Consider the following 14,309-nt stretch of genomic DNA (forward strand, 5'->3'; position numbering starts at 1 on the left):
TGGATATCCCACAATTTGCCAGCATTTGTCGATGGTGTGGTTTGTGAAACCACACTTGGTACAATATTGATTACTGGGTTTGGAGGGATTTTTGGAGAACCGAACTGACTTAAATCGCTCACGTTTTCCAGGGATGTAGCCGAGCAGAGCAGAACTTTCAGCAGTTGGTGTTGATAGGATTGGACGCTTGCGTTGCTGTTCATCTTGAAAAGCAGTATTATAGGCTTCTTCCACAGATGGTGGTGGATCTCGACTGAGTAGTTGAGATTGAACAGTAATAAATTCTGAGTTAAGTGCAGTAATGAATTGGAAAACTCGATCTCTATTTCGCTGCTCGGCATATTCCTCAAAACAGGCGTCAGTACACTTCCCACATTTGCAATGAGGGAGTGGGCGATAGATATCCAATTCTTCCCATAATCCAATAAAATTTGTGTATAGTTCATCAACTGAGCAACTACCTTGAGTTAAAACACCCAGTTCATGTTGAATATGAGCAATCCGAGTATTATCAGGCTTGGAGAAGCGAGTATGAAGAATAGTCCAAATTTCCAGAGCTGTTTTCTTCAGGTGGATTGTGGGGACAATGGAGGGAGCTACTGCTCGTATAAGCCAAGCCGCGACCATATCATTGCAACGCATCCAATCATCATAACTGGGATCGATTTTTTCTGGTATTGGTAGGTCTCCGGTAATAAATCCTAACTTCCGCCGTATGGAGAGGCCTCGACGAACTTGTGTTGCCCAAGTAAAATAGTTAGGACCAGTAAGAGGGATTGTAGCGAGATTAACTTCCGAGGTATCAGTCGGGAGGAGTTGATATGGGGAAGGAGAAGATGTGGAGGAGGTAGAAGCAGTCTTAGCAGTCAAAGCTGCGACCAACTTCTCAAGAAGTTCCTCCGCCATTGCGAGGACTTTATAAGATGTCCTTCTGTCTTTGCTCTGATACCATAACAAACTTTGAAGAAGAAAGTGGTTTATTTGGTAAGACAGAAGAAAACTTAATCATAAAGGCCTAAATACAGTCTAATATATACTCTCTTTAATCTAACGGCTATATTGACAAAGTTAAATGCTGTCTTTGATAATTGTGTCCAACGTTCAAAATACAATTAATGATATTTAAGATTAATCCATTATTTCTGATAGCTACCTACCTTTTTTGGGAAAATTTTTTTTATCTATTACAGAGATGGTGCAATTTGATTTTTTTTTAGACCTATGATTAGGAGAAAGAAAAGAGATATGGTTCTAGATAGAAAAAAAATCAAATTAATTATTAAAGTAAACCTAAGTTTGGTGAAGGTGAAGTTTGTAGATAGAACAATTCCTTGATCAGTCATGTATCCTTGGTTGATGCAGTCTTGAATGCTTCAATTGTTTGATTTAGTATATTTAGCAAAAGGTTACACCTATGAATTCCGTATAAGTGTGAGTGTCATCATCTTTGCCCGAAGACATGTCATCAAACACAATGACTAATTTTGCGAAGAATTTATATTGTATCGTTAGGGTAACAAGGTAGGGAGAAACCCTAAAAAAACAATGAAAATTGTAGCTAGAAGAATTCAGCAAATGAGATTATAGATAGATATTCGTCTTTTTCTATTTTTGGTCACTTGGGCATATCGAACATAAACTAATAAAATTGGTGAAAGATCATATTCCACGGCGACAATCTGTAGTGCTCCTATCATTTCCAATCGAGTAAACAACAATATCGATGAAAGGGACATTAACCTACCATCAAAGAGCAAGTAAAAACTTGTCAATCGATCAACACAAATTATAGTAGTAGGTGGATTCTACTAAGAGTCCTTTTTAGTTTCTTCTTTAATTTAATTACTATATATATATATATATATATATATATATATATATATTACATCTCCACTCAATGATTATTTTAATTGGAGGGCTCCCCCAATTTCCTAACCATTGATTAATTAATCTATCTTCTTCCTAATTTCAATCTTTCCACTTTAGAGTATTCAAAGAGAAGGTATTAGGGTTTTCAATGCTAGCTAGGGTTCCTTAATTTGGCGAAAAGCTAACATAAATAACTTTTTCTAATCTTTTTGTTATAGCATTTTCATAAATTTTCAAGATTAAATATCCTTTCTCTCTAGGAGAGAAGTATAAGTTTTTTCAGCGAAGCCGAGCAATACCCTCTTCCGATCCGTTGTGACCAACTGCAGCTTCTCGATTTACCTCCTCATAGATGGTCATGAAATCGACCGTGTAAGGCCACTAGGGTGGCAGATTTCACCTTTTGCAGAAGAAGTATAAGTTTACCTTCGGATTTAGTGCAATGGTTAAGATAATGTAACAGAAATCTTCGTATTATCATATTTCAATCCTCTATTGGGACATGCCACTATAAAAATGAAAACATTTTGCGACGAAATTAATTTGAGATGAAAAAAAAAATCATCACAAAACTATTTGACGATGAAATTAACATCGAAAATATTTTTGTCACAAAATTGAGTAATCATTAATCTACGATAAAAAAATATTTTTTTCGTAAAGTTTGTGATAAATATATTTTCATCGCAAACTATGCGATAAAAATATATTTTCGTCGCTATGGAGGGGCGAAAAATTATTCGTGAAAAATGGACGAGATTTGATGACGAAATTCTATTTTTGTCATAAATTTGACAATGAAAATATATTTTTATTGCAAATTTAGTGACAAAAAACTTCTTTTGTCACCAAATTGCATGGCGGAAAGTCCATATAGAATTGTCTTTACGAGTAGAGTATCGATTCAACATTGGATGATCTTACCGGGACGATGAAGACCGCGGAGAAAGTCCAACTGTGAGTGTCAGATCATTTTAAATTTTTTTCAAATTTATTCTGACGATTAATGAAAAATTTTTATGGGGCAGACTGATCACTACTTTTAAGATTAATCGGTTCATGGAGCTATAACTAGATATATGGATTATAAAAAAAAAATAAAAAATAAGAATTACTTAAATTTATTTATTTATTTTTATTTTTATTTAAATATATAAGAATATAATATTTTATAATTTAAAAATTATTTATATTTAGATTCGAAAGGAGTTTCAACAGGTTTGAGTTGGACTGTCTTGTCTGATATCGCAGCAGGAAGCCAAGCATGGAGAGCTCCGTCGAAGAGAAGCGCAGGAGCGCCAACGACGACGACGGAGGCAGCGGCGACGGCCCCCGGGATCAAGACCGTCTGCTCCCGATCGCCAACGTCGGGCGGATCATGAAGCGGACCCTGCCCCCCAACGCCAAGCTCTCGAAGGAGGCGAAGGAGACGGTGCAGGAGTGCGTGTCGGAGTTCATCAGCTTCGTCACCGGAGAGGCCTCCGACAAGTGCCGCAGGGAGAAGCGCAAGACCGTCAACGGCGACGACATCTGCTGGGCCCTCGACGCCCTCGGCTTCGACGACTACGTCCAGCCAATGCGCCGCTACCTCCACAAGTACCGCGAGATGGAGGGCGACAAGGACGGCGACCGGCCCGCCCCCTCCTCCTCCTCCGCCTCCTCCTCCTCCAAGGCGGTTGGTAGAGACCAAACCGGCGGCGGCGGTGGCGGCGGTGGTGGCGCTGCTCGCTTGACGTTTAACGCCATGGATAGAACGAACTATAAGTAGTGATCGATGATATCCTTCTACATCAAGCTAATTAAGGGGATTATTCTAGCCATTTAGTTAATTAATTAATTAATTAAGCTACTATACTCTTCAAAATTGGTCCTTTATTTTGAGGTGCTTGCATGAGATATTTGATCTTGAGTTCTTCATGTAGTTTCTTTGTTAATATAATTGTTTACTATGATTTTGTGTTCTCCCTAGCTATTTAATTTGTCTTAATTAATTTTAATTAATTATAGCTAGCTCCTAGAACACTAAGTGTAACTTCATGTTAATTAGCTATAGCATGATCAAAATCTTCATATGAATTTTCTTTCACCTACTAAAGAATCGTTATTTTTTGATAAAGTTCTTGTGGATTTAATCTCATTTTTCATTTGAGAGTGAGAATCTTTTTCTTCTAGGATTGTTTTTATATATATATATATATATATATATATATATATATATATATATATATATATATATATATATATATATATATATATGTTAGATATCCAGAATCCCTATATATCTCCAGTGGTATGATATTGTCCATTTTTGTCCACGCCCTTATGGTTTTATTTTTGAGCTTTACCCAAAAGACCTCATACCAATGAGATATTTTCCATCTTATAACCCCAAGATCTTTTCTATATATCTCCAATTAAAAGATGATATTGTGATTGATTAATTGAACAACGTCGATGAAAGTTTTATCCCACTGGATGAGATAGATGGATTAATAAAAGTTAATTAAAATGTAAGAGGGATTAAGATTGAAGTTGAAGGAGTGAGATTGAGAGATTTTGCAAGGAGTTAGAATTTATAAGGCAGTGTGTCAGTTAAGATTCTCCTAATTAGGAGCCATTGAACTTTTGCTACTAATTATGGGTCGAGTCCAACTTGTTATTGTTGTTGTGTCGTCTTATATTTCGCTCCAACTGTCTTTACTATTCCTGAAGACTTGAGCAATGTAAATATCTAGGACTTAATCAAAACAAATATTATCAGTCTCCGATCGATCGAGCTAATCCGACTTGACTTGTCGACCTCCTGATCTATCATTGGTCCAATCTCTCGACATGCGAGGGGACATAACGTAACAGTTACTAAAATAAATATTAAAAAAATATTCTGAAAATTTTATAAGATCATTTAAAATATCAGGTTAACTAATTTACCATGTTATTAATAAATATGATTATAGCAATTATCTCATTAGATATTTTTATTTTATTTTATTTTCATATATATTCAATATACAAATAAAAATATGAACATAGGTATAAAATCATGGTCTTTATTTGATTTATACTAATTTTAAAAATTTAAATTCATATTAGTTTAATTCATTGTAAGTATTTAAGATCTAATTATATTAACTTATTAATTTAATTTCATATTTAAATTTAGATTTTTTTTATTTTAGTGCATGATTTTGAACGGTTGATCTCGTAATGAATTAATGGGTGAATCGCCTTTTCCTTCTATTTCTCAGGGATTAATGAAATGTTTTTGGCGAATTTTATCCCTAAACGTACTTGTTCCAGTGAAGCACGTAGATAGTCAAGTCATCAATCATCGAACAATCTAACATGTGCGACTTTCTGAATATAATGAGCTCGATGAGGAAGACGATAGAAACTTGAAATGCACTTTTTAAAAGGATATTAGATTGGTGCTAGAGAGTTTCGACAACCATTCTAACGCTCAAATTAGAGTTCTTCCGAAGAAGTTAGTTTTAGAAAAGAATATGGAGAGAAGAGTTCAAAAAGAATAAGCTGAAATAATACCTCATATGTTAGGGTTTTTATAGCCATCTAAAAGCATCTACACATTGAATGAGATAGTGTTATTGTGGAAACCTTGCTACGAGGAAATCAGATTTAACAACCATTTCTTTTTGGCCTTATGTGCAAAAAAAAGAGTATTCGAGGGAACTAGACCTGACAACTTTGTAACCGCTTGCCCACTCTTATGCTACCGCATGTCATCCAGAATATTCGCGTTCCCCATTAATGGGTTTATGGAGGATGAGAGTTTACAGACTATGTAAAAGTGAGGACTAGGACCGAGACGACGTTGGTCGAGATGGGACTCAGAACCGAGATGATCGAGATGGCGTTGGCCGAGATGGGACTCTAGACTGAGATGGCCGAGACGACATTGATCGAGACGGGACTCAAGATCAAGATGGTCGAAACGGCGTTGCAACCGAGATGGCCGAGACGGTGTTGGTCGAGATGGGACTCAGGACCAAGATGGCCAAGACGGCGTTGGGGACCGAGATGGCCGAGACGACATTGGGACTGAGATGGGACTCGGGATTAAAATGGTTGAAACGACATTGTCCGAGATGGTCAAGACGGCATTAGCGGAGATGGGATTCGGGATTGAGATGGCCAAGATGACGTTGACCTAGATGAGACTCCAGACCGAGATCGCTGAGATGACGTTGGGCGAGATGAGACTCGAGATCGAGATGATGTTTGATATGGCGAGTCTCGACTGATCTGACGTGGCAAAAAGAGGTCAGCAATCGATCCAAAGTGGCATCCAATTTAGCATTTACAAGGTCAAAAGGGCGACCTCATGCCTTAATCCCAGCCTCACGTGCTGACCTCATGACTTGGTTACGGCCGCAACTGCTGGTCTCATGACTTGGTCACGGCCTCAACTACCGACCTCATGCCTTGATCCCGGCCTCACGTGTCGACCTTATGATTTGGTCACGGCCTCAACTACCGATCTCATGCCTTGATCCCGACCTCATGCGCCGACCTCATGATTTGGTCCTAATATCACACACTAAGTTCGGTCATATGCTCAGGACTGCTCGGCCATACATGTGAAAGTTCGGTCACACGCATAGTTCAACCTGGCTACACGTATAGGAGAGCTTGGCCACACACTCAGGTCGCCTCGGGCATATATGGGAGAGCTCATATACACACTTATTTTAGTTCGTCGATTCATATAAGCTCGGCCACATGCTCACACAGCTCGGCAACTCATACAGATCAGCCACATAACTTCCGACCTCAAGCATCAGGTCATCCATCAACGGACAAGTACGTTGACTCCTTCTCCTTGGCTTAGACTTATCAACTCATCCAAAAGAATAAGGATAGTGACCGAGTCCCCAAACTTGATCCTCGAGAATCCTACGCACTTATACGCACAACCGTCGATTGAAGATAGTCAACACTGCTGAACCGTTGGATGTGCGGACACTATCAGAGATTGGGTCATTGATGGCACCGCAACAGCCAATTGCAAGTAGTGAAGTCTGAAGATCACGCCCCCCTATCGCTATATAAACCCTGCAGGTGTGAAGGAAAGTCATCTTGAATTCTCTTCGCATACTGTCATTTCTATTTTCTCTCTTCTGACTTGAGCGTTGGAGTGACCTCGTCAGGAATCCCCGGCGCTCTGCTAATCCATTTAATCAGTTCTTTCTTCCTCAGGTTCTTCTCATCGGCAGGTTAATGAAGATTGAGGTGATATTTTATTGACTGATGATTTAACTGTCGTCCACATCGAACCGGAACAGTGTTGAAACCGAGAAAGGTTCGAGATCGAGATTACTTTAGAGGAAAAACGAGGTCCGAAATCAAGATAACGTTGAACCCAAGGTAAGATCCGAGACTGAGACAGCATCTATCTCGCCCTAACTAACTCTACTAGGATGAGTTGATGTTGACTCGTATTGTTAGGTCAGCACGAACTTTAACTCTTATTATTTGACCCTTGACTACGTAGAAGAAGTCACGTCACCCCATTGCACTTGCACAGGTTCATGTTTTGAACAAACAAATTAAATTAAGCTTTGTTTAAGTTTCTTCGTGGAACAACATATATACAAAGTCAAGTCCACGACCATGTCACCGGAGTTGAGGACAGCCCTTGGGGATGTAGGCGCCGGCCTCGGTGGGGCATCTAGCGAGGGGGCAGTAGTCGTCGGCGACGCCTCCCCACCAATTGACGGAGTAGATGCTATAGTTCCCGAGGGCGAAGAAGGCAACGACGCCCATGAAGCTCGTGCCGGCGTCGAGGGCGGCGGACAGCACGTAGGCGTAGCGGCCCCACCACTGCTTGTGGTGCTTGAACACCCAGTAGTTGAAGACGAAGCCGACGATGAACCAGCAGTTGAAGTTGATGGCCTTGACCGGGGGAATGAAGCCGGCGGCCGCGAAGATGACGGGGAAGTTGATGAGCCGGATCCATTTCTTCTCCGGGAAGAGGCGGTGGAAGAGGTAGACGACGGCGGGGGCGAGGAGGCCGAGGAGGAAGAAGTAGTTGAGGCCGGAGTAGATGGAGCCGGGGCCGAACATCCGGCGAGGCCCGACCACGCCCCAGATAACCGAGGAGCTGAAGAACACCGCGTCGCCGGGGCACGTCCACGGGGTGTCGTCCGGCAGCAGATCGGTCTCGCAAATGTGGGGGACCTCGGTGAGCAGCCACCACGCCGTACCGAAGTAGCTCGCGTTGGCGATCACCGCACCCGCCAACTGATCATACACAAACAAATTAAAATCTCATCTTAATTTGCTTTAATTTCTTCCGAAGTTTTTTTAATTTTTGCCCTTAAATCAATTACCTGGGCGATGAACATGGATCTAGGAGGAATCTTCATGTAGTAACCGAGCTTGAAATCGCACAGAAAGGTGATGGCTTGGCCCATACTCACGTCGGCGTAGGTTTTGAACACCACATTGGCCAATGGCTTCCCCGGCAGTATGTAACCAATCACCATCTCTGATATTATGTTGATCCCAGGCATCTGCTCGATCGATCGCGCACAAAATATATCAGCTGATATATCGATTAATCATCGGAATATTCCAAATGGTGACGGCGAATTAATAATTATATACCGTATTGGCGGTGGCGGCGATGATACCGACGGGCAGGGTGAAGAAGAAGGCCATGGCGATGGCGAGGAGGATGCCCCAGTAAGGCAGCTGCAGGGCGCGGCCGAAGCCCTCGACGGTGTAGATGGAGAGCGCGGTGACAAGGAGGAGGAGGAGGTGGAACCACCACTGAGGCACGGCGGCGTAGTTGGCCTTCATGATCCTCCCATGCACGTCCAGGAACTTCTCGCTCGCCGTCGACGTCGCCTGCCGCCAGAGCTTCAGCATGTACTGGCCGTCGAAGAGGAGGACGTGGGAGAGGGTGGCGGTGAGGGTGGCGAAGCCGATGCCGTAGGAGATGGCGAAGAAGGTGCTGATGTAGATGTCGCTGTAGTTCTCGTACGCCTCGACGTTGAAGGTGAAGGTCTTGGGGTCGAGGACGCGGTTGAGGTCGTAGGGACGGCCGGAGCGCTCGAAGAGGTGCGACGTGAGGAAGGTGAAGCGGCGGGCGTCGTAGACGTTGGTCCAGTAGCAGAGCGGCATGACGATGTAGATGAAGATGACGAAGCTGGCGAGGACGTTGAAGAGGACGAAGGTGGGCGCCGCTATGGGGCTGCCGAGCACGGAGGCGGTGGCCCAGTCGAAGGCGATGGCGCCGACGCCGAGGCCTCTCAAGCCGGAGCCGATCTGTTGGATGGGGATCGAATCCTTCCAAATGAGGCAGAGGATCGAGATCGAGCTAATGGCCGGGAAGAAGTAGTTGGGGACGACGTAGTAGGAGAAGCTGCAGGCCATGCAAATGAGGAAGAACTGGAGCCGCGTCACGCCGCCCTTCGGCCGCCGTTCTTCCTCGTTCAGCGCTCTGCTTTCGACACACAGAGAGAGCTCGTTCAATCGATCGATCAATAAACGTATCGAGTTCATATCGAACACACACATACCTGAACAAAGATACTATAACGAGAGTGCCAGGCCACCACATGTAAGGAGGATCCACCAAGTATTTTCTGAACAATCCAGCCCAGCCAAATCCTAACAACTGAAGAAGAAGAAGAAGAAGAAGAAGAAGAAGAAGAAATTAAATCAAAATTTAATCGAAAATAATTCGTTTTTTATTTATATATAGATTTGGGTGTAGAGTTTTTGTGATTAATTGTTAATTACTTGAGTGGTTTGTGTGAGGAGGACGGCGGCCATGGCGTTGATGCGGCGGTGGTAGAAGGCCTTGACGATGGTGACGATGCTGACGGCGTAATTGCCGCCGGTGCCGGAGCTGGCGATGATGGTGACGAGGACGTGCTCTTTCATGGTGAAGGGGCCGGGGTTGAGGGAGAAGGAGCAGCCGAGGAGGGGGATCCTGATGATCGTCGGAGGGAGGACGCGGGCCATCCAGCGGCCGATGGGCAGCGCCAGGATCTGGACGCAGACGGCGGAGATGGAGAGCTGGTTCGTGCGGTAGCTGAAGAACTGGTTGACGAAGGCGAGGAGGACGCAGCTGACGACGCCGAGGATCCACGTGCGGATCGTCAGGCATGGCTGCGATGGGTCGTCGGTCGTCGGCACCGTCATCCGCACCTGCTCGATCGGGCAGTCGTCGTCTTCTTTGTCTGAGGTCAAATATGTAAATAATAGAAATATTGGTCAAATTTATCAATAAAAAATTTATATTTTAATATATTTTTTAAAATAAAAAAAATTATACAAAAAATTGTAAGAGATCCAAATTGTTAAGAGAATTTATTTATATTTATTTAATATATAATTATAATTTTTTTTTATATATAGAGGTATTTAATTCGTTAATATTTATAAACAGATATTGTGAACCAATAATAATATTTATGAATAAATAAATTTTTAAAATGAATAAATAAATTTTTATTATCAAATTTAATAATCAATTAAATAAATTTAAAATATAAAAAATTTTAAATTATTAAATAAATTTAAATTAAAATTTTGATAATATCTAAATCAATTAAGTTCAAATTCGTAAAAAAAATCAAGTCAAACAATCATTTTAATTTCAATTATAATTAATCCATATCTCAAAATTAATAGAGAACTAAGAAAAGAGAAGATTTCAAGAACACAAACCGTTGAATTTGGATGGAGGAGATTGGGGCAAACTTGCTGAAGTGGATGGAGGAGGTTCAGGTGCGACTGAAGCCATTGACAATTATGATATTATGATCGATTAATTGAACAATAATAAAAGTTTTATCTCACTAGATGAGATCGATGGATTGAAGGTTAATTAAAATGTAAGAGGGATTAAGATTGAAGTTGAAGGAATGAGATTGAGAGATTTTGCAAGGAGATGAATTTATAAGGCAGTGTGTCAGTTAAGATTTTCCTAATTAAGGTTAATTCCCTATGTAGAGCCATTGAACTTTTGTTACTAATTATGGGTCGAGTCCAACTTGTTATTGTTGTTTCATGTGTCATCGTAGATTTCGCTCCAACTGTCTTTACTACTCTTGAAGACTTGAGCAATGTAGATATCTAGGACTTAATCAAAATGAATATTATCAGTCTCCGATCGATCGAGCTGATCCGACTTGACCTGTCGACCTCATCTATCGTTGGTCCAATCTCTCAACTTGCGAGGGGACACGACAGTTACTAAAATAAATATTAAAAAAATATTCTGGGAATTAAAAAAATGGTTTCAAATTTATTATAGATAAGAGTTAAACCATCGATCGAATTAAAACCATTAACTTAAATTTTAAATAAAAAAGGCCAAATATGCATGTCTATTGATAGAAAGCAAAGCCAACTGTCTGAACTGACAGTTGCAGACACTAACGGCCACCTTGAGCGGAGCTACCGTTCACTGGATTTAGGTGCCGGCCGGGTAGGCAGCAGTAACCGTCAATTTGCCAAGTTCGTTCCAAATCAAGTAATTTAGGCATTCACTTGAAATTTTAGCAAATGCAGAGTCATAAGCCTGGACCCTAACGGCGCGACCCGTGTGAGTTGGCCCGTGGCTATAGCCCGGTGGCCCGACAACATTAAAGAAGAAAACAATTTATTTATTTCAAAAAATTTTAAAATTGAAAGAAGAAGAAACTCCGAATAAATTAGTGAGTTTGATCAACCTAGGTAAATTACAATTTAAACTAAAAATTATAATTCAAACTTAAAATTTTCAACTTAATCCATTTAAAATTTTAATTTTAAATTATAATCAATATATTTTTAATTTTTAATATTTTTTATTTTTTAACAGGTCCGCGGGTTGGTCCGCCTAACCCACGGCCCGCCTTGAATTGGGTTGGGTTTGAGATTTTGCAATCCGCTCAATTGATGGGTTGGTCCGCCCCGCTCCGTCAAATGATGGACACACTATGAGTTGATCCACCTTGTCATAGATTGATCCGTTTGACGGCTCTAGGCAGCAGCAATGCCAAGTTGAAAATGTCAGGCATGCACTTCCAATCAATTATTGCAGATAATAAATACTAACACAAACTGGCCACAATTCCTTGTGTCCTCAAACTGAACAACATGTGCATGCGGGCTCAACCCCATTTCCAGCTTCTGACACTGATCAGCTAGCAGATACCTAAAGGCACAAACTTGAACTCTGTCACTGCAGCAGAAACCTCTCTAAGTGCTGACCCAGATCCTGAACATCACCATTGTTATGGTCGTGAGGAACGGATCTAGGTTAATCAAATTCGAGAGTGGTTCATTGTGCGAAGACTCTATGTAACTCAGAGAGCCCGAATCGGGACGGATCCCCCGTCATACCAACTCCCGAATAGAGTCGAATCCTCCTTCAGTCGTACCTCGAATTTGAAGCCCGAGCTGAACCCCTTCGAACACTCAAACCGAATCGGTTGAGTCGAGTTGGGGACCGAGTGGAAGCTCTTCGCAAAACGAGAATGAATCCTCAGAGATACGGACTCCCCTGATCCGAATCCTCGAAGCAGACTCTTCAATCTGAGCCGAACCAACTCTTAGTAGATACCCGAGCCGAATGCCTCGGCATTCTAGCCGAATCAACCGAGTTGATTCGGAAATCGAGTCTGATTCGCAAGGAAACAGACCCCCCGAACCGAGTCGGCCCCACAGGAATGCTAACTTTGGAGGCCGATCTAAATCCTTGAAGTGGACTCTCCCACTCGAGCCGAGTCAACCTAATCGGGTTTAAGCTATGCCAACTCCCCGTCTACTCGACTCTGTCCTGACGCTCTTCAACTCTCATCGCCCTTCTCCATTAAAGACCACTTCTCCCATCATACGGTTATGAGTAATGTCTCCTTGACACCCTTGCTACTAATCATGGTAATACTCTGACAGACGTACGTTAAATGACTCTTCAGCTGCAAGTTAACGATGTGACACATGCTCTGAATATCTTATTCCTTCTAACAAAGTCATACTGTTAATGGGACCTCTATCCTACTCACGATGGGACATGACTCCCCATTTTGGTCCTTCGGAGGAGGAAGGTATGTGCTCTCACAATCTCTACTTTCTATTCACTTTCTGCTCCATTTTCCTCCTCCTCTTTTATGATTTGACTTAAGCATCGGAGTGGTCGAGCCAGGGCAACCCCTGGGCTTCCTTTTCACGGTTGCTGTGGTTGCAGGCTCTGCCGTCATCACGACCCCCTCTCCGCACGGTCTCCTTCAACCTTGGTACTGAGGAGCGTCATCACATCCAGGAGTGGATCTCAACAGGAACAACCATTTCAACACCCATGGTATGCAGTGTCATCTGAAACACCACCCCAGTAATATTGGCACACAGCACCACAACTTTTTGGCACATTCTCAAGCAGCTACAACTCAGGCACGGGATGAACCAACCCCTTTTATAAGATCATTTAAAATATCAGGATAACTAATTTACCATGATATTAATAAATATGATTATAACAATTATCTCATTTAATGAGATATTTTTATTTTATTTTATTTTCATATATATCCAATATACAAATAAAAATATGAACATAGGTATAAAATCATGGTCTTTGTTTGATTTATACTAATTTTAAAATTTTAAATTCATATTAGTTTAATTCATTGTAAGTATTTAAGATCTAATTATATTAACTTATTAATTTAATTTCAGATTTAAATTTAGATTTTTTTTATTTTAGTGCATGATTTTGAACCGTTGATCTCATAATGAATATAATGGGTGAACTGCCTTTTCCTTCCATTTCTCATGGATTAATGAAATGTTTTTGGCGAATTTTATCCCTAAACGTACTTGTTCCAGTGAAGCACCGTAGATAGTCAAGTCATCAATCATCGAACAATCTAACATGTGCGACTTTCTGAAAGAGCTCGATGAGGAAGACGATAGAAACCTGAAATGCACTTTTTCCCAAAAGACGTCGTTGTTGTTCAATTAATCAATTAATCAATCACAATGTGAGTGTCATCATCTTTGCCCAAAGACATGTCGTCGAACACAATGACTAATTTTGCGAAGAATTTATGTTGTATCATTAGGGTAACAGGGTAAGGAGAAACCCTAAAGAAGCAATGAAAATTGTAACTAGAAGAATTCAGCAAATGAGACTATAGATATTCGTCTTCTTCTATCTTCGGTCACTTGGGCATATCGAACATAAACTAATAAAATTGGTGAAAGATCATATTCCACGGCGACGATATGTAGTGCTCCTATCATTTCCAATCGAGTAAACAACAATATCAATGAAAGGGACATTAACCTACCATCAAAGAGCAAGTAAACTTATCGATCGATCAACACAAATTATAGTAGTAGGTGGGTTCTACTAAGAGTCCTTTTTAGTTTCTTCTTTAATTACTATATATATATTACATCTCCACTCAATGATTATTTTA

The 14,309-nt window shown here is 41.1% G+C and overlaps 2 protein-coding genes across 2 annotated transcripts; one reads left to right on the forward strand and one right to left on the reverse strand.

Moving 5' to 3' along the window:
• Positions 1–3,133: 3,133 nt before the first annotated feature.
• On the forward strand, positions 3,134–3,713 carry LOC141827541 (nuclear transcription factor Y subunit B-1-like). The gene has a single exon (XM_074714813.1). The coding sequence runs from the start codon at positions 3,134–3,136 to the stop codon at positions 3,635–3,637; it is 504 nt and encodes a 167-aa protein (XP_074570914.1). The 3' UTR covers positions 3,638–3,713.
• A 3,790-nt stretch (positions 3,714–7,503) lies between these two features.
• On the reverse strand, positions 7,504–10,074 carry LOC141826014 (oligopeptide transporter 5-like). Its single transcript, XM_074713272.1, has 5 exons — positions 9,637–10,074; positions 9,414–9,511; positions 8,497–9,334; positions 8,220–8,402; positions 7,504–8,130 (listed from the first exon to the last, which is right to left on the reverse strand). Exons 1-5 carry the CDS (start codon positions 10,039–10,041, stop codon positions 7,504–7,506), a joined length of 2,151 nt encoding a protein of 716 aa, XP_074569373.1. The 5' UTR covers positions 10,042–10,074.
• Between the last annotated feature and the right edge of the window lie 4,235 nt (positions 10,075–14,309).

Source organism: Curcuma longa, chromosome 4 (genome assembly GCF_044706935.1).
Source record: "Curcuma longa cultivar G26 ecotype Majalengka, Jawa Barat chromosome 4, ITB_CL_G26_1.1, whole genome shotgun sequence".
NCBI classification, from domain to species: Eukaryota; Viridiplantae; Streptophyta; class Magnoliopsida; order Zingiberales; family Zingiberaceae; genus Curcuma; species Curcuma longa.

Excerpts from the sequence above, each read along its gene's own strand:
- LOC141826014 (XM_074713272.1), bottom strand. The coding sequence starts at position 10,041 with ATGACGGTGCCGACGACCGACGACCCATCGCAGCCATGCCTGACGATC. Across the intron at positions 9,512-9,636 it reads TCCTCACACAAACCACTCAA|TTGTTAGGATTTGGCTGGGC; the intron begins GTAATTAACAAT and ends CTTCTTCTTCAG. Across the intron at positions 8,131-8,219 it reads GATCCATGTTCATCGCCCAG|TTGGCGGGTGCGGTGATCGC; the intron begins GTAATTGATTTA and ends GTGTATGATCAG.
- LOC141827541 (XM_074714813.1), top strand. The coding sequence starts at position 3,134 with ATGGAGAGCTCCGTCGAAGAGAAGCGCAGGAGCGCCAACGACGACGAC.